The sequence below is a fragment of the Euprymna scolopes genome, chromosome 24 (genome assembly GCF_053919585.1).
Source record: "Euprymna scolopes isolate OS-2025 chromosome 24, ASM5391958v1, whole genome shotgun sequence".
In the NCBI taxonomy this organism is placed as follows: domain Eukaryota; kingdom Metazoa; phylum Mollusca; class Cephalopoda; order Sepiida; family Sepiolidae; genus Euprymna; species Euprymna scolopes.
Window position 1 is genome coordinate 75,516,766 of NC_136505.1, and position 20,517 is coordinate 75,537,282.

At 34.5% G+C, this 20,517-nt stretch overlaps 1 protein-coding gene across 6 annotated transcripts in view; it reads left to right on the forward strand.

Annotated features, from left to right (window-relative positions):
* The window catches only part of LOC145246769 (X-ray radiation resistance-associated protein 1-like), a 334,894-nt gene that overhangs the window by 188,058 nt on the left and 126,319 nt on the right, over positions 1-20,517 (forward strand). For all 6 annotated transcript variants that reach the window (XR_013863167.1, XM_080108553.1, XM_080108552.1 and 3 more), the window contains one exon: positions 13,392-13,526. Coding sequence is in view for 5 of the 6 variants with exons in the window: in XM_080108553.1 (XP_079964679.1) it covers positions 13,392-13,526 (135 nt within the window). In the remaining variant the exon portion in view is untranslated. The remainder of the gene's footprint in view (positions 1-13,391; positions 13,527-20,517) is intronic.

A 20,517-nucleotide genomic window follows, 5' to 3' on the forward strand; every position in this document is an offset into this window, starting at 1 on the left:
ATTTTCATGTTGTATAATTTTTATGTTTTCAACGAGGACCTTTCTAAGATTGGAGGAGGGACTGTTATGTTCTTTTATCAAATGTTTATATAAAGCACTATTATTATTTTGATGCATGATTATTCGCCGGGACAACGTTGCCGTTGTAGGCCCAATGTATGAATTATTTTCGGACTTACATTCTTTCATTTAAATTTATACACTATAAACGTTTTTATAGCCGGTGAGGAGTTATTTCTAACTACAAGGTTTTTGTGTTCTAAATTTCTCGTAGTAGATAATAAATTTCATTTTAGAATTAATATCAACAGGCGTCAAGTATGATATTTTTAATTGCGTTTGCTTCGATTCTGAAGTTGGGTGTCATTTGATTTTGATAAAATATATTAATGGAGTTTGCATTGCTGGCTAATATTATTATTAGGGTTTTCAAGGGATTGTAGCATTCGTTTTATTCATTCATCAGCAATGCAATTTAAGAAAATGATTGTTGATGAATATGTTTTTAATGTTTTGTTTTTTTTATTTCAATGAGTTGTGCTTTTTTGTGGATACAATTTTAGCGCGATTCAATAAATTTGTCACTTTTACTTTAACACCTGAAGATGATTCGTGGATGAATCGAAGGCGCTCGTGACGGCAACAATTATGGAACTTTTATTAACATTTTTGATTTTGATATAAAAAACAGAAAATCGAAAAAAAGAATCATAAAGCAAAGTGTCTCCGTTGCATTTAATAATATTTGCTTGAATATATATATATATATATATATATATATATATATATATATATATATATATATATATATATATATATATATATATACATTGATTTTCACAATTTAGCAAGCTTTTTTGCGTGTGTTTACATTTCGTTTCTGAAGATTTTATTTTTATAGTAAATTAGCACTAAATCCGGCTTTGCTCAGGCCCTATGTACTGTTCATAACTTTATGTGCATATATATAAATTTAAAAGTTTGTCTCATGTCCAGATAACCTACATCTCAAATTTCAAGTGTTTATACCCAAAATTGGCAGAGGAGTTTGGTAGAGTCTGCAATTGTCAACTTTTTTTTAACTGTGACCTCTTGGCAGCCAAATTTTCGCCAAAAATCTGATTAAAAAGCTTGCTGCATATCTGAATACCCTTTATATAAAATTTCAAATGTTTAGGCCCAAAATTGGCTGAATAGTTTGTTAGAGATCGCAAAAGTCAGCTCTTTAGAACTCTGAATCCTTGGCAGCCAAATTTTCGGCCCAAACCGATTTTTAATGCCCTATGTCTGAATACACTTTATGTAAAATTTCAAACGTTTAGACCAAAAATTAGCTGAGTGTTTTGGTAGAGACCACAGAGGTTGAATTTTATAAAACTTTGACCTTAATTTTGACGCCTTAACATTTATTATTTTGGTCCCAAATCAAATTAAAAAGTTTGATCTATGTCCAAGTAACCTACATCTAAAATTCCAAGTATTTAGACTCAAAATTGACGGGGGAGTTTGGTAGAGTTTTCAAATGTAAAATCGTTGAAATTTGACCCCTTGACAGCCAAATTTTTGGCCGAAAACTGATTAAAAAGATTTTCTCAAATCTCAATACTCCTTATGTACAAATCTTGAGTTGAAGACTGAAAATTGACAGAGTAATTTGGTAGGGAAATGTACACACACACAGAAAGACACACAGACATTTTCACTTTTATAGATATGCTAGCAGTTAAGCCCGACTTTACTCAGGCTCTTTGTACTGTTCATAACTTGCACTATGTGTGAATACCATTTTATGTAAGATTTCAAATGTTTAGACCAAAATTTGTCTGAGTAATTTGGTAGAGACCGCAGAGGTAAATTTTTTAAAACTTTGACCCTAATTTTGACCCCTTAACATTTATATTTTAGTTTTAAATCAAAATAAAATATTTTACCCATGTCCAAGTCACCTACATCTAAAATTTCAAGTGTTTAGACCCAAAATTGGCGGAGGAGTTTGGTAGAATGTAACGGGAACGATGTCCCGGACCTGCGTCGTCTAGTGGTGGACCCCTCCAGCGTGACCAGACTCGTACTGGTCCCTGGAAAACATACCTCCGCTGCTCCAGGCACGTTAAACGTGCATGACCCCAAGTCCGTGTGGCGACATTGTCCTCTTCGGCCGTCACTCTGGTTTCGTGTCTGTGTCTTCGTCGTCTGGCGTCAGGGCATACCTGAAATAAACTGCATCTTCACTTATGCCGGCAATCGAAAAACAAAGAAAAACTCTGAGGTCATTTTCGTTTAAACCAAATAAAATAATTATTTGCAATCATTCTACATTTGTTTAAAGTCATGTTTTCGTTATCCGCGCTTCGTGATGCAGGTTGCATACTTGAGATATCAGGTTAATTCTCTAGCTTTTTTTTTTTTTTTTTTTTTTTTTACAAGGGTGTCACCACTTATCAAGGTCCAGAGGCCACTCGAGGATAAGGGTTAATAGGTATACATTAGTCATTGTGATTTTAGCATAGTAAACAGTGGGAATTTTGTAACTTGGATTACTTAGGGGGACGATTCAATTAGAACTTGTTCACATTGGACTTTTTCTTTTTTTTTTTTTTTCATAGGTATCAACTCATTATCAAGGCCAAGAGGCCACTCAAGGATAAGGGTTAAAGAGTGTACAGTAGAAATTGGACAATATAATAATCATTAGTAATGAAAATTTGTCAAATTTGATAACTTATATGGAACGGCTCATCAAGAACTTATTTACGTTAGACTTGAAGACAACCATACTGTAGTCAGCTGGGAAGCAGGAAAACGGAAGACAATTCCACAGGCGTGCAGTTCTAATAAAAAAGCTTTGTTCATGGAATCTACGTTTAGGTTTAGGCACATATAAAGAGTGGGGGGAATTATTGATAGTGTTTACAGCCAGACGAGTGTTTCTCGTGAAAGTTTTGCGAGGGGGGACCATAGCTTGAAGCTCAGTCGAACACTTTCCATGAAAATAATGATACATCAGAGACAAACTCACAACATCTCTTCTGTGAGATAGAGGTTGCAAGGAAGAGAAAATGACATCTCCCACGAGGCTACGAAGTCCATCTGGAACTCTATCAAGGCAGGACAAGTCCTTTCTAGCAGCTCCTGCCCAGATGTGGCAACACTATTCCATCCTTGGACGTACCTGGCTCTTATATAGATAGAGAATTGCATCAGCAGTGAGATATCTACTGGATCGATAGAAAGATCCCACCATTTTCCAGCGGCCTTGGCAACAGATTTGATGTACGTGTTCCATTTAAGATCAGGAGTAATGGTCAAGCCCAGAAGCTTGTCAAAACTTGAGGCCTCCTGAAGACGAGAGCCATTCATTTTAATTGATGCCAGATGGGGATCAGAATGTTGATGATGTAAAGAGAGAAGCTTGGTTTTAGATGCATTAAAAGTAACCAGCCACTCCTTTCCCCATTGTACTACATGCTCAAGATCAGAGGAGAGAGAATTGGAGAGAACTTGGTCGTTTACTGTCTTAGATGTGCTACCATAAATGGTAGTGTCGTCAGCATAAATGTCTACAAATGATGTAAGGATGTGATTTGGAAGATCATTAATGTAGATCAGGAAAAGAGTTGGGCCCAGGATGGACCCCTGAGGGACACCGGCATTAATACTGTGGGCTTCTGATTTTTGCCCCTCAACTACTACTCTTATAAACCTATCAGAAAGAAATGATTTAATAATTGAGAAGACATTTCCAGCTATACCATAGCTAGAGATCTTATGAAGTAAACCTTTATGCCATACCCTATCAAAGGCCTTAGATATGTCAAGAGCAATTGCCCTAGAAAGGTTGCCTCCGTCAAGAGATTTGCTAATCCTATGAGATATAACTGTAAGCACATCTGCTGTAGATCTAGCAGAACGGAAACCATATTGAGTGTCACTAAGAAGGTTATTTTTGTTGAGATGGTTGATTACTTCTGTATTTAACACAGATTCCAGCAACTTACTCATGACGCGCAGGAGACTTATTGGCCTGTACTGAGAGGGGGATGAGCGATCACCTGAATTCTTAAATACAGGGCATACAGATTGAAAATTTTTGTAAGTATGGGCGCTAGTTCAGGTTGAAGTTTTTTGAGTACAATAATTGGAATACCGTCCGGGCCAGTTGCTTTACTGGAATCAAGGTTTTTTATTAGCTTGGCAACATCATGTAGAGATATACGTATATCACATAGTGTGTTTTCAGATACAGGAGGAAATATTGGGGGTTGGCGGCCTTGATCGCAAAAGGTAAAATTAGCTGCAAAGTTCTTGACAAAGAGTTTGGCTTTGTCTGATGCTGACGAGATTACCTCAGGTCCATTGATGATAGTTGGAATGGAGCGCACACTTCTGTTCAGAATTCTGTTTGCTATTTGCCAAAACTGGTGGGAACCAAGCCGCTGCTCAGCTACTTTGGACTTAACAGATTGAGCATACAACCATCTTGCGTTCTTTATTACTTTCTTACAATGGTTGCTGGCAGTCCTGAAAGCGGCTTTAGTTTACATACATCTATTACGTTGGAAACAGTGGAAAAAGTGATTTCTGTGCGCAATGGCAGCAGCACATTCTGGAGAGAACCATGGCTGGCTGTTAGGTTTTTGCTGAAACTTTTTCGAGGGTATGAAACGATCAATACCTACAATTAACCATTCTGTCAGGTCTAATACTATAGAGGACACATCCTTTTTAAATATGGAATGCAGAGGTAGATCAGTTATAAATGTACGGAAGCTATCCCAGTCAGCCTTAGTGTATCGATATACTGTACGATGGAGAGGTACGTCTGGGGACTTATTACATTTCATTTTTATCTTAATTGATACAACAGAGTGGTCGGAAGATCCAAGAGGCGACAGAACAGAAACTGAACATAGTTCAGGGCAAGTTGTGCGAAAAAGGTCTAGTAGGCTCGCATACTGGCCGTCATTGTCGGGCACACGGGTGGGTTCCTGAACAATCTGAGTGAGGTCATAGGCAATGGAGAAATCATGACAGAACCTCCCCTCATCATCGGTCTTGTTTGAGTGGGTCAACCATTCGGCGTTGTGAACATTGAAGTCTCCACATACGTGAATGTTAGCTGAAGGATAAGCAGATAGGACTTGGTCAATTTTCTCAGATATGCTTTTAAATATAGTAACTCCGCTGTTGTGGGGGGCGATAGAGAGTAAATAAAAATGCCGTAGTGTGAGCTAAAGCAACCCGGAAGCACATATAGGGTAAGTTAGGATCTTCCCTGGAGATGTCCCTACCACATGGAAAGCTATCTTTAATATAGGCACATATTCCATGCCCATGGCGATCTTGGGGGTCAGATTTAGAGGTTAAGTTAGAGTATCCTTTAATTGCGAACTCTTCTAGGGAAATAGCCTGTCCAATGCCAGTTTCACTTAAAAATAAAAGGTCTGGTTTAGTCTCCTGTAATTGGGTTTCAACCTCTGGAAGGTTAGAACGTAGACCTCTAATGTTGGAGAAGGAGACATGGTAGTAGAGGTCTACGTTGGAAGTTGGAGAACCGGGTTTAATCGTGTATTTTTTCTTGAAACTTGTCATGATGAAATTTTAAAATTTGTGGACTAGGTCGTCAGATTTACTTAGAGCAGGACTGAGAGGGGAAATCAGGAGAGAAAAAGAAACGAAGAATTTTTATTTTTTTTATTTGTAGCTAATGATAAGGTAAAGCCGTAACAATTACCCACTAGTATGGCATCGAGAGGCCCCACCAGAAGCTACTGCATGGTCCAGAATCCATTCACCAAATGGCAATACAGCAGCCCCAGTACTTTGCACCTGCTGATAGGACAGCCTCCTTAGTGGTTAATCCAAGGTTCGGGTCCCTGACTATCAGGCGGATAACGTCAGCCCAGACAAAACGTTTACCTCCAGCACCCTTACTAGTGACATGGCTACAATGATAGACATAGAAACAGAAAATTTCCGCCATCTCAGCCAACTGTTCGCACAAAATACTGCCAACCTAGAAAACAGCTTTTTCTTCTCCCTTTGTCAGAAAAATCACTCATTAAAAAATGAGGACTGAGGGACAAATAAGAAGAAGCGAGAGTAACAGGAGCTGCCGATAACGCATCCACAATGCGTTTTCTACTCTCCATAAGAACAAGATCCTTTCAAGTTAGTTCTTATTGAGAGTTCTGCCCCTCTCATCCCCAGGCGGGGCGAGAGCCGATGTGTACGCTTCGCTCGGTGACCAAAGACTGCCAAAACCCTTCTATCCCTTTTTCGAGTAGGCAATCGTTGTTTATATCAAAAGCATCTTCCTTCCTTTTCTCCATTATCTTCTATTCCCCCCTCTTTCTTCTCTTGTGAATTTCTTTTTCTATCCCTCTATTTTCTTATTCTTTTCCCTTTCTCTATTATTTTGTGAACATATCTGTCAAACTAGCTTGGTGGTCTCTGAGTTAAAACACCACGGGTCCCCGACTCCGAGCAGACATTTTGGAACCCAATTCTCGAGACTGTCCAAATCAATTACGTTAGTTAAAACTCATTCTCACCAGATCCAACTAGAAAAATAATCTTTTTTTTTCGCCATTAAAACAGATATCCTGTCTCCCGAAGATCTCATAAACGCCTGTCTTAATCTTTGACACAGTATCAGCACGCCCCCCCCCCCGGCCATAAGCATTCTTATCTTCACCTAGCTGAACGGGACACCCGGCATCGTCCGGTGTCCCGTCACAGAATCTGCAAAGGTCAACTCTTTCAACTTTGACCTCTTGGCAGCCAAATTTTCGCCCCAAAACTGATTAAAATGCTTGCCGCATGTATGAATACCCGTTATGTAAAATTTCAAATGTTTGGACTAAAAATTGGCTGAGTAATTTGCTAGACAACGCAAAGGTCAATTCTTTTGAACTTTGACCTATTGGCAGCTCAAATTTTCCACCCAAACCGATTAAAAAGCTTGCCCTATCTCTGAATACCCTTTATGTCAAATTTTTTAATGTTTAGACCAAAAATTTTCTGAGTAATTTGGTAGAGACCGCAGAGGTCAAATTATTTTTTAACAATTTTCCTCCCTGTAGACTGAAAAATGACAGAGTAATTTGGTAGGGAAATGTACACACACAGACATTTTCACTTTTATAGATATATAGATATATAAATTAGAAACGGACATTTTACTTTCTGTTTTTATTTCCATATCTTAAGTTCTTTAATCAGTGGATTATGAACTGTTGGGCCAAGCAATTGACGGATCTCTTCTTCAACCCTTCCATATCTCTGGCGGTATCACACACTCTATGATAGGAGATGAAGCGTGAGATGATGATCACTAGTTCATCTGGAAGATCCGCAAACAATATCGTTTCAAATTAGTTGCGGTTAGAGTTTGGGCAACCTTTGCTTTACTAAAGAATCTATGTGCAAACAACATTGCAGGCATATTTATGTCTGTACGTGTGTACGTACAATCACTTGTGTGTGTACGTACAATCACTTGGCATAGCAAAAATACTTTTCCTTGTAATGTCAACCAGAATGTCCGGTAAAAAAAAAAAATAATGAAAGAAAAATGATCTTATGATTCTAATCCAGCACGTAGAAAATTAGAATTCGTACGATTTTATAAATATAGCATAAAAAGAAAAACATTAGAATAAAAAATAAATGTTCTTGTTTCATTAAATTTATGACTCACAGCTGCTGCTTTCAATTTTAGTTTTAAATATTTTGATTGCAATTTAAGAGGTCAAGTTTTATGCGAACCAGATGTGTTGCAGAAGGTCGATCATTTTTTGTGAATTTGATATGCACAAAACAAATATGTCTGAAAATGTTCACTTAAAAGAGAAGATTGTTTTGTTGTTTGTATTTTTGTTTTGTTTGTTTTTATTTTTATTTTTTTTTACTTCTTTCTCGTCTGCATGAAGTCCTCTTCATTAATTACAGCTATTCGTTAACTTACAAGATTCTAGGTTTTATCCTCATTATCGAGAACAGCAATGTTCAGCAATTTTAGTTAATGATGCAGAATAACATTGGCACGTTCACGCTAATGAGTTGCGATTACACGTCAGACATGTTCTTGCATAGAGCGTGCAGAGGCAGAGACGACCTGAAGACGACAAGTTCTGATGCTGAATTCTCTTGTATAATGTTAAGTTAAGTGAATAATGACATGGACTGACGACCAGAGCATGCCAGGTTCAAATTAAATCGATTCCAAACTTTCACTTTGGGATGTTGGCAACCTTTACATTGTTCTTCTTGAAAGAATGCCAACAACAAAAAATTGCAACTTTAATTTTGTCAAAGTCATATTAACCTCACAATTCGGATACTCCCACATTGCCACGTGAGGAAACGAATCACATGACTGCATTGAATGTGTGTGGAAATGACATTTGAACAAGATATAAAAATAAAGTTACAGAGTAAACAAACAAAAATATATTTAAATGTGAAGCGTGTCTAAGAGAAAGGAGCACACATGCTTATGCTCGACATGATAATTCGATTACTTTAGGACACAACAAAAAAGAGCACAATATGAAAAGAATCTCATTTTGAAATTAAACACCCACATCTCCTATCTCAACAAAGATTTAGGACCGCTAATCGAGTATTCTTTTTATAAAACCTAAACCGACCAAAAACATTTTCCTACAGAGCAGAGGAGTATGCACGGTGGAAGAACTCACTAGGAGTTTGTCTTTTGTTTTCGCAAGGCTTTGATTCTTTTTAGTTTCCAAATATTTTATGTTTAAACATATATTTAATTCCATTTTCCGAGTACACGAATGCACAGGTGTACATGTAGGTGTGTTACCCATTTCCCCTCTCCCCTCACAAACCATATATACTGTAGTACACCTCTTTGAAGATGTACGGGCTAAAGTTTAGTATTGTTGTTGTTGCTGCTGCTGCTGTTGTTGTTGCTATTATTTAACTCCTTGTTTAAGCATTGTAATATATCTAATTTTGTAAGCATTGTAATATATCTAATTTTGTAAGCATTGTAATATATCTAATTTTGTAAGCATTGTAATATATCTAATTTTGTAAGCATTGTAATATATCTAATTTTGTAAGCATTGTAATATATCTAATTTTGTAAGCATTGTAATATATCTAATTTTGTAAGCATTGTAATATATCTAATTTTGTAAGCATTGTAATATATCTAATTTTGTAAGCATTGTAATATATCTAATTTTGTAAGCATTGTAATATATCTAATTTTGTAAGCATTGTAATATATCTAATTTTGTAAGCATTGTAATATATCTAATTTTGTAAGCATTGTAATATAATTTTGAGTTTTGTGTCCATCATCAATTGTTATTAACCTCTGATTTCCAATTGTTATGATGGCTTCTAATTTAAAACAATATTTTCACCTTATATCAGCCATTTTGTGTATGTATGTATGTATGTATGTATGTATGTATGTATGTATGTATGTATGTATGTGTGTATGTATGTGCATATATGAGTGTGCATGTGTGTGGGAGAAGGGGTATGGACAATCAGACGGACACAGAAACGTTATATATCAAATGACCAAAAATCTAAGAGGTTTTTACTGATATTTTACTTATGTTTGAACAAAAATAGAAGTGAATTAAGTAAATAAAAATAAAAATAAAGAGGAATATTCTTCTTCTATTTGGTTTAAAATATTATGGATGTGTATATATCAATTAATGTGTATGTATCAATTAATGTGTATGTATCAATTAATGTGTATATATCAATTAATGTGTATATATCAGTTAATGTGTATATGTCAATTAATATGTATATATTAATTGTGTATATGTCAATGTGTGTATGTCAATTAATGTTTATAATGTTTATATATCAATTAATGTGTATATATCAATTAATGTGTATATATCAATTAATGATGAGCATTGGAATTTACAGAAGATGGTTGCAAAAAAATAAATAAATGTGAATCCAGACAGGCAAGTGGTCTTTTCACCCCATCTCATACCATAATAAAATCAAATAATAAATTTATGATTCAAATCGTTTTTTGGTCAAAATTTTCCACTTATCTGCTGACATCTGTTCATTAGTCTCCATGTGTATGTGTGTATGTACGTCTATGAACGTGTGTGTGCATAATCTGTGTGTGTACATGTATGTGCAGAAGCATGTGTAGTAATGTACGGGTGTACATGCATGTATATTTACATATGCGAGTGTGTATGCGGAGTGCGTGGGTGTCCAATTCAAATTGTTATGAAAGACTTGGTTTTTAATAAAGGCCACACAAGTTACTGACCATTCCAAGTCAAAAATATTGGGAGGGTTGTATTCAGGTAGATCATTAGCTATATCCGTGCCCCTCCTGCTGCTAGCCCTGTCCGTCCTGCACTCATGTCTCCATCATTCACACTGAAGAAAACCGAAGGATCGGTGGAAAATAATATGCTTTTGAAATAAACGTTTTTGTTTTTTTTTCGAAAGACTTTTTGTATACCTACACGTCAACAAATAGGAAATAAATACAGAAGAGATATAAACATTTATTTATTTTTTGTATTGATTTTTATCTATACATCAAAAGGAATACACATGAATACACATGCAATTTAAACAATATTTGTTACATCTAAGTAGGACTGCTAAAATATATTGTAAAATTTTACGAATTTGCATATTGTGATGGCAGCCATCATAATGAGTTTGACGATTCAGTTATGAAGAAATTGTCAGATTCTCGTACAGATATTAGTCAATTGTTAAATTTATTGCATACATTTATGCTGTTCTATTAGAGATAAAACTAATTTTGCATGTAGTATTGTCTGATATTAGAGATGGTAGACTTGTTGCAATTTTGTGACAACCATGCTAAGAGGGTCAATCAATTTATGTATTTGTTACTTACAGACCTCCAATTTTTATGACGTCATCATTTTGTGATACATTAAATATTGATATAGTTTAATATAAATTAATCCAAACGTGAATAAGTATCGAAAATTTCGTGAAAATCTGACCATTAGTTTATTTTTGTTAGAATTATTAAACTCGTGTATATCTACATCTTAAAAATGGCCACTTCATATGAACTTCATAGGAACTTCATATGAACTTCATATGAACTGCATATGAACTTCATATGAACTGCATATGAACTGCATATGAACTTCATATGAACTGCATATGAACTTCATATGAACTGCATAAGAACTTCATATGAACTTCATAGGAACTTCATATGAACTTCATAGGAACTTCATATGAACTTCATATGAACTGCATAGGAACTTCATACGAACTGCATATGAACTTCATATGAACTGCATATGAACTTCACAGGAACTTCATAGGAACTTCATATGAACTTCATAGGAACTTCATATGAACTGCATAGGAACTTCATATGAACTTCATATGAACTTCATAGGAACGTTGTTTTAAGGCATTGATAATATAAACATGATTTTAGCTTTGCATTGTTATTATTTTCGGATACTAAAAATACTTTTTTGAATTAAAAGTTTATTTTAGGTTTCTCACTTTGAATGTTACCAAAGTCATGATGATACTAACTTATTCATTCATTCATTAAATATTCTACGCTTTGGAGGTATCTATTGTCACATTCTTTCTTTTATGTGTGTTTGGTTCATGTGAAGAATTTGATTGTCGCCAAAGTTAGTAGAATGTTTGAATAAAGCATATAAAATAAGTCACACAAGACAAAGATAAAATGGTGATAATTATACATGCATTAAATAAATACAGGAAATGTCTTAAAAAAAAAATAGTATTTTGCAACTTGACTGAAAACCAACTAATAAATGCGTCAATTTAATGCTGCAGTACTTTGCTCGAATGCATCAGATTTTAATGGAACTGAAGATTTCTTGGTTGTTGACCAGTCGACGATCACACTTCAAATGAGGGTACAACATTTTTGGCATCTTCTCCAGAGACTGCTTTCAAAAGAAGACATGCAAAGGATATTTTGCATCCGGCTTACCAAAAGTAATTGTCTGTTGATTGGTCAAGATGAATTGTCTTGACCAATCAAATTGGGTTATTTGGGAATTCAAGGGAGGTAGTTAATCTTCTTACATGACAAAAAGAGATAATTACTTAGGGGAAAAAGGTGGAGTGACCTCTTTTTTTCATAAACATGAAGTTCAAGCAGGTTTATCATTGGAAAAAAAGGTTGAGTGAATCATTTACAAAAGCAATTAATTATACTTGTCAACAATAGATGTCTAAATAAGTCTCTGAAATGACAAAGGCTATTTTGTTTGGAATGAATCGCTTGTAACAGACGTTTGAATAATTTTGAATTACCCGGCAGAATTATTAACAACAAACACATCTAGACTGAATCGTTCACTTGAAAACTTTGTTTTTCTGCTCACTTTCGACTTGAAAACAAGGCACTCACAATTTGTGAATGATACTTGTTTTGAATTTTTGTTAAGACAAAATCATAAGAGACTACTGTTATTAGGCACCATATTAATCAGGCACAATCTGGTTTGGAAGTTGGTTAGCAAAGTGGTTGTTCATATTACATTTAAATATCTGCATATTCCAGTCTTTTGTCTTTAACATACTATAACTTTTCAAAGGAAACACAGGACGCTCCCTGTCTCTGAAATAATGTTTTTTCGGGTGTTTTTAACCGATTAATTCATTTTGTTTTGTTAACACAACTGAGCAAGCTTTTAAATTTCAATTTTTATTGTTGAGGAATTCCAATATTTCAATCTTCCAATTTCTCTCTGTATTACCTGTGAATAAAATAAATCTGCTTATGTTTGGTAGAGAATGTTCCAGTGAGTAAGCAGACAGGGCGGTTAGAAGTGTGCATGTCTATAGGTTTGTTAGTGTGAGCCAATATGTGTGAGTAATAAGCCGTGTGGTTTTGTGTATGTCTTTTCTCATTATGTGTTTATTGTCTTTTCTCATTATGTTTTTATTGTGAGAACTTGTGTCACTGTTGTCAGCATGTGTGTGTGTGTGTGTGAGAGAGAGAGAGAGAAAGAGGGAGAGGGGGGCAGGGATCGGGCATATTTTCTGTCCTTGTTTCAATATTAGCCAGGCTCGATCTGTTTTTTAGATTTTTTAATTTTTCTTTTTTATTATAATTTTAGTGTGAACATGTGAACATAATTCCTACGCGTTTAAAATAATAGATTTAATGAGTCTTATTTTTGTGAACAGCGAAAAGGAAGGAATAGCTAAATGAACAGAGAAAGAGGGTAGTTATGCAAGCTAGTAATATTTTTGTGTTTGTTTGCAATCGCATCTCAGCACAAACCTCGTTTATTTCTGAAGAACAAAACAATTTTACATTAATTTTATTTGATAAATGATGATTCTTTTTTTTTTTTTTTAATCAGGGGAAGAAAATGATATCACAAATGAGGAGTCGTCAAAAAAAGACCCCGAAAGAGATGTCGTCGGCGATTCCCTAGACACACTGATGAGTGGGGAAGATATGGATTTACTGAAGGAAGACATTCCAACTGATGTGTGTGAGTTTCAGGATATTTTTTCATTTAAAGCAACAAACATAATAAGCTTTCAATGAAATCTATATTTTTTAGACACTAAAAAACAAAAGACAAAATAGGAAGTTTCGGAAGTTTTCAGATAAGAATGATTTGTAATCTTTTAATTATTCGAACTACTGTTCACATCTTGGATGTTTGGGGTGACAATCAGTTCTGGAAGGTACTGGTTCAATCCTGAAGACTACGAATGCAATTCAAGACTTCATGGCTGATGGAGCAATAATAAGTTACACCCTTGGATTTAATAAAGGAGTTCATTCAAAATTCTATACAGATTTCCGAATTTGACATAAAGATTTTCCAGTTCAACAAGGTGTACCTGAAGAAGGTTGTAGATTACATCAGCCAAAATAGTGTGAAAATAGCATTCTATATGATAAAAGTAGTCTGAATAATACAAAGTAGGTATTAAGATGGAGAAAACATGTACAATATGAATATGAGGTATGATCGGGGAAGAAGGAATATGTGTCAGGTAAGAAATGGATTTAATTAATCATAAATGCTTATACGGTACTAGTGCATAATTACGAACCCAATTTCTGTAAATGTCCGTTTGGGCTTGACTGACACTAAACCTAAACCGCCAAAATATGCCCAGTGCCGCCGATCAACTCTTAGAAACGTTAAGAAACAAAACAAAATTTATTGGCGAAATAAATAGAAAGCACTAAAATAAAGTAACAACCTAGTGTAAGATTTTTTTTTTATTTTTCAAATAAAAGGTTCAAACAGTTTTTATTTTTTATAGCGTTAAGAATAAAAAATATTTGTTATCATTTTTTTGTATGGGGGGACTATTAAAAAGAAACAATTTTTGTCAGTTTTTTGTGTATTTTTCAAGATTGTTTATGAAGTTATTGAATAAGTGTTTGAATTTTTCATTTTATCGTTCGGAAGGTCAATATTAGAAAAGACATAGATATTCCCTAGGAAATAGTTACACTCGACTGTATGGTATCAAACTATGACAAACATTAAGGACGAGAGCTAGAGAAAGTCGAAACAAAGTCCCCAACCGAATAGTGTTCATGATGGAAACAAATACATTATTTCCGAATTTTTATCTCCACATAAACTCCAATCCCAAGCTTCCAGCTTCTTCCAGATTCTTTTATTTTTACTGCGTTGCTTTGCTACCTTTCACATTTTTTTTACTGCGTTGCTTTGCTACCTTTCACATTTTTTTACTGCGTTGCTTTGCTACATTTTACATTTTTTACTGCGTTGCTTTACTCTCCTTCCACAGTTTTTTTTACTGTGTTGCTTTGCTACCTTTCACATTTTTTTTACTGCATTGCTTTGCTATCTTTCACATTTTTTTACTGCGTTGCTTTACTCTCCTTCCACATTTTTTTTACTGTGTTGCTCTGCTACCTTTCACATTTTTTTTACTGCGTTGCTTTGCGACCTTTCACATTTTTTACTGTGTTGCTTTACTCTCCTTCCACATTTTTTTACTGTGTTGCTTTGCTACCTTTCACATTTTTTTACTGCGTTGCTTTACTACCTTCCACATTTTTTTTTACTGTGTTGCTTTGCTACCTTTCACATTTTTTACTGCGTTGCTTTACTCTCCTTCCACATTTTTTTTTACTGTGTTGCTTTACTACCTTCCACATTTTTTTTTACTGTGTTGCTTTGCTACCTTTCACATTTTTTTTTACTGCGTTGCTTTACTACCTTCCACATTTTTTTACTGCGTTTCTTTACTACCTTCCACATTTTTTTTTACTGCGTTGCTTTACTACCTTCCACATTTTTTTTTACTGTGTTGCTTTACTACCTTCCACATTTTTTTACTGTGTTGCTTTACTACCTTCCACATTTTTTTTACTGTGTTGCTTTACTACCTTCCACATTTTTTTTTACTGTGTTGCTTTACTACTTCCACATTTTTTTTTACTGTGTTGCTTTACTACCTTCCACATTTTTTTTTACTGTGTTGCTTTACTACCTTCCACATTTTTTTTTACTGTGTTGCTTTACTACCTTCCACATTTTTTTTTTACTGTGTTGCTTTACTACCTTCAACATTTTTTTTTACTGTGTTGCTTTACTACCTTCCACATTTTTTTACTGCGTTGCTTTACTACCTTCCACATTTTTTTTTTACTGTGTTGCTTTACTACCTTCAACATTTTTTTTTACTGTGTTGCTTTACTACCTTCAACATTTTTTTTTACTGCGTTGCTTTACTACCTTCCACATTTTTTTTTACTGTGTTGCTTTGCTACCTTTCACATTTTTTACTGCGTTGCTTTACTCTCCTTCCACATTTTTTTTACTGTGTTGCTTTGCTACCTTCCACATTTTTTTACTGCGTTGCTTTACTACCTTCCACATTTTTTTTTACTGTGTTGCTTTGCTACCTTTCACATTTTTTTACTGCGTTGCTTTACTCTCTTTCCACATTTTTTTTTACTGTGTTGCTTTGCTACCTTTCACATTGTTTTTACTGTGTTGCTTTACTACCTTCCACATTTTTTTTTACTGTGTTGCTTTGCTACCTTTCACATTTTTTTTTACTGTGTTGCTTTACTACCTTCCACATTTTTTTTTACTGTGTTGCTTTGCTACCTACCACATTTTTTTCTGCGTTGCTTTACTCTCCTTCCACATTTTTTTTTACTGTGTTGCTTTGCTACCTTTCACATTTTTTTTTACTGCGTTGCTTTACTCTCCTTCCACATTTTTTTTTACTGTGTTGCTTTGCTACCTTCCACATTTTTTTACTGCGTTGCTTTACTACCTTCCACATTTTTTTTACTGTGTTGCTTTGCTACCTTCCACATTTTTTTACTGCGTTGCTTTACTACCTTCCACATTTTTTTTACTGTGTTGCTTTGCTACCTTTCACATTTTTTACTGTGTTGCTTTACTCTCCTTCCACATTTTTTTTTACTGTGTTGCTTTACTACCTTCCACATTTTTTACTGCGTTGCTTTACTCTCCTTCCACATTTTTTTTACTGTGTTGCTTTGCTACCTTCCACATTTTTTTACTGCGTTGCTTTACTACCTTCCACATTTTTTTTTACTGTGTTGCTTTGCTACCTTTCACATTTTTTTTACTGCGTTGCTTTGCTACCTTTCACATTTTTTTACTGTGTTGCTTTACTACCTTTCACATTGTTTTTACTGTGTTGCTTTGCTACCTTTCACATTTTTTTTACTGCGTTGCTTTGCTACCTTTCACATTTTTTTTACTGTGTTGCTTTGCTACCTTTCACATTTTTTTTACTGTGTTGCTTTACTACCTTCCACATTTTTTTTTTTTACTGTGTTGCTTTGCTTCCTTTCACATTTTTTTTTACTGCGTTGCTTTGCTACCTTTCACATCTTTTTTTACTGCGTTGCTTTGCTACCTTTCACATTTTTTTTACTGCGTTGCTTTGCTACCTTTCACATTTTTTACTGCGTTGCTTTACTACCTTCCACATTTTTTTTTACTGCGTTGCTTTGCTACCTTTCACATTTTTTTTTACTGCGTTGCTTTGCTACCTTTCACATTTTTTTTTACTGCGTTGCTTTGCTACCTTTCACATTTTTTTTTACTGCGTTGCTTTGCTACCTTTCACATTTTTTACTGCGTTGCTTTACTACCTTTAACATTTTTTTTACTGCGTTGCTTTACTACCTTCCACATTTTTTTTACTGTGTTGCTTTGCTACCTTTCACATTTTTTTTTACTGTGTTGCTTTACTACCTTTCACATTTTTTTTTACTGTGTTGCTTTACTACCTTTCACATTTTTTTTTACTGCGTTGCTTTGCTACCTTTCACATTTTTTTTACTGCGTTGCTTTACAACCTTTAACATTTTTTTTACTGTGTTGCTTTACTACCTTCCACATTTTTTTTTACTGTGTTGCTTTGCTACCTTCCACATTTTTGTTTACTGTGTTGCTTTACTACCTTCCACATTTTTTTTACTGTGTTGCTTTACTACCTTCCACATTTTTTTTACTGTGTTGCTTTACTACCTTCCACATTTTTTTTTACTGTGTTGCTTTGCTACCTTCCACATTTTTTTTACTGTGTTGCTTTACTACCTTCCACATGTTTTTTACTGTGTTGCTTTACTACCTTCCACATTTTTTTTCACTGTGTTGCTTTACTACCTTTCACATTTTTTTTACTGTGTTGCTTTACTACCTTCCACATTTTTTTTACTGTGTTGCTTTGCTACCTTCCACATTTTTTTTACTGTGTTGCTTTACTACCTTCCACATTTTTTTTACTGTGTTGCTTTACTACCTTCCACATTTTTTTTTACTGTGTTGCTTTACTACCTTCCACATTTTTTTTTACTGTGTTGCTTTACTTCCTTCCACATTTTTTTTACTGTGTTGCTTTACTACCTTCCACATTTTTTTTACTGTGTTGCTTTACTACCTTCCACATTTTTTTTACTGTGTTGCTTTACTACCTTTCACATTGTTTTTACTGTGTTGCTTTACTACCTTCCACATTTTCTTTTACTGTGTTGCTTTGCTACCTTCCACATTTTTTTTTACTGTGTTGCTTTACTACCTTCCACATTTTTTTTACTGTGTTGCTTTACTACCTTCCACATTTTTTTTTCTGTGTTGCTTTACTACCTTTCACATTTTTTTTACTGTGTTGCTTTACTACCTTCCACATTTTTTTTTACTGTGTTGCTTTGCTACCTTCCACATTTTTTTTACTGTGTTGCTTTACTACCTTTCACATTTTTTTTTACTGTGTTGCTTTACTACCTTCCACATTTTTTTTTACTGTGTTGCTTTGCTACCTTCCACATTTTTTTTACTGTGTTGCTTTACTACCTTCCACATTTTTTTTTACTGTGTTGCTTTGCTACCTTCCACATTTTTTTTTACTGTGTTGCTTTACTACCTTCCACATTTTTTTTACTGTGTTGCTTTACTACCTTTCACATTTTTTTTACAGTGTTGCTTTACTACGTTCCACATTTTTTTTTACTGTGTTGCTTTGCTACCTTCCACATTTATTTACTGTCTTGCTTTACTACCTTTCACATTTTTTTTTACTGTGTTGCTTTGCTACCTTTCACATTTTTTTTTACTGTGTTGCTTTACTACCTTTCACATTTTTTTTACTGCGTTGCTTTACTACCTTCCACATTTTTTTACTGTGTTGCTTTGCTACCTTCCACATTTTTTTACTGTGTTGCTTTGCTACCTTCCACATTTTTTTTACTGTGTTGCTTTACTCTCCTTCCACATTTTTTCTACTGTGATGCTTTGCTACCTTCCACATTTTTTACTGCGTTGCTTTAATACCTTCCACATTTTTTTTTACTGTGTTGCTTTGCTACCTTTCACATTTTTTACTGCATTGCTTTACTTTCCTTCCACATTTTTTTTACTGTGTTGCTTTGCTACCTTCCACATTTTTTTACTGCGTTGCTTTACTACCTTCCATATTTTTTTTACTGTGTTGCTTTGCAACCTTTCACATTTTTTTACTGTGTTGCTTTGCGACCTTTTACATTTTTTTACTGTGTTGCTTTACTACCTTCCACATTTTTTTTTACTGTGTTGCTTTACTACCTTTCACATTTTTTTTACTGCGTTGCTTTGCGACCTTTCACATTTTTTTACTGTGTTGCTTTACTACCTTCCACATTTTTTTTTACTGTGTTGCTTTACTACCTTCCACATTTTTTTTACTGTGTTGCTTTGCTACCTTCCACATTTTTTTACTGTGTTGCTTTACTACCTTCTACATTTTTTTTACTGTGTTGCTTTGCTACCTTCCACATTTTTTTACTGTGTTGCTTTACTACCTTCCACATTTTTTTTTACTGTGTTGCTTTACTACCTTCCACATTTTTTTTACTGTGTTGCTTTGCTACCTTCCACATTTTTTTACTGTGTTGCTTTACTACCTTCCACATTTTTTTTACTGTGTTGCTTTACTACCTTCCACATTTTTTTTACTGTGTTGCTTTGCTACCTTCCACATTTTTTTACTGCGTTGCTTTACCCTCCTTCCACATTTTTTTTTACTGTGTTGCTTTACTACCTTCCACATTTTTTTTTACTGTGTTGCTTTACTACCTTCCACATTTTTTTTTACTGTGTTGCTTTGCTACCTTCCACATGTTTTTTACTGTGTTGCTTTACTACCTTTCACATTTTTTTTTACTGTGTTGCTTTGCTACCTTCCACATTTTTTTTACTGTGTTGCTTTACTACCTTTCACATTTTTTTTTACTGTGTTGCTTTGCTACCTTTCACATTTTTTTTTACTGTGTTGCTTTGCTACCTTTCACATCTTTTTTCTGTGTTGCTTTACTACCTTCCACATTTTTTTTTACGGTGTTGCTTTGCTACCTTCCACATTTTTTTTACTGTGTTGCTTTACTACCTTCCACATTTTTTTTACTGTGTTGCTTTGCTACCTTTCACATTTTTTTTTACTGTGTTGCTTTACTACCTTCCACATTTTTTTTTTACTGTGTTGCTTTGCTACCTTTCACATTTTCTTTACTGTGTTGCTTTGCTACCTTTCACATTTTTTTTACTGTGTTGCTTTGCTACCTTTCACATTTTTTTTACTGTGTTGCTTTGCTACCTTTCACATTTTTTTACTGCGTTGCTTTGCTACCTTTCACATTTTTTTTACTGTGTTGCTTTGCTACCTTTCACATTTTTTTTTACTGTGTTGCTTTGCTACCTTTCACATTTTTTATTGTGTTGCTTTGCTACCTTTCACATTTTTTTTACTGTGTTGCTTTGCTACCTTTCACATTTTTTTTATTGCGTTGCTTTGCTACCTTTCACATTTTTTTACTGCGTTGCTTTGCTACCTTTCACATTTTTTTTATTGTGTTGCTTTGCTACCTTTCACATTTTTTTTACTGTGTTGCTTTGCTACCTTTCACATTTTTTTTATTGTGTTGCTTTGCTACCTTTCACATTTTTTTTATTGTGTTGCTTTGCT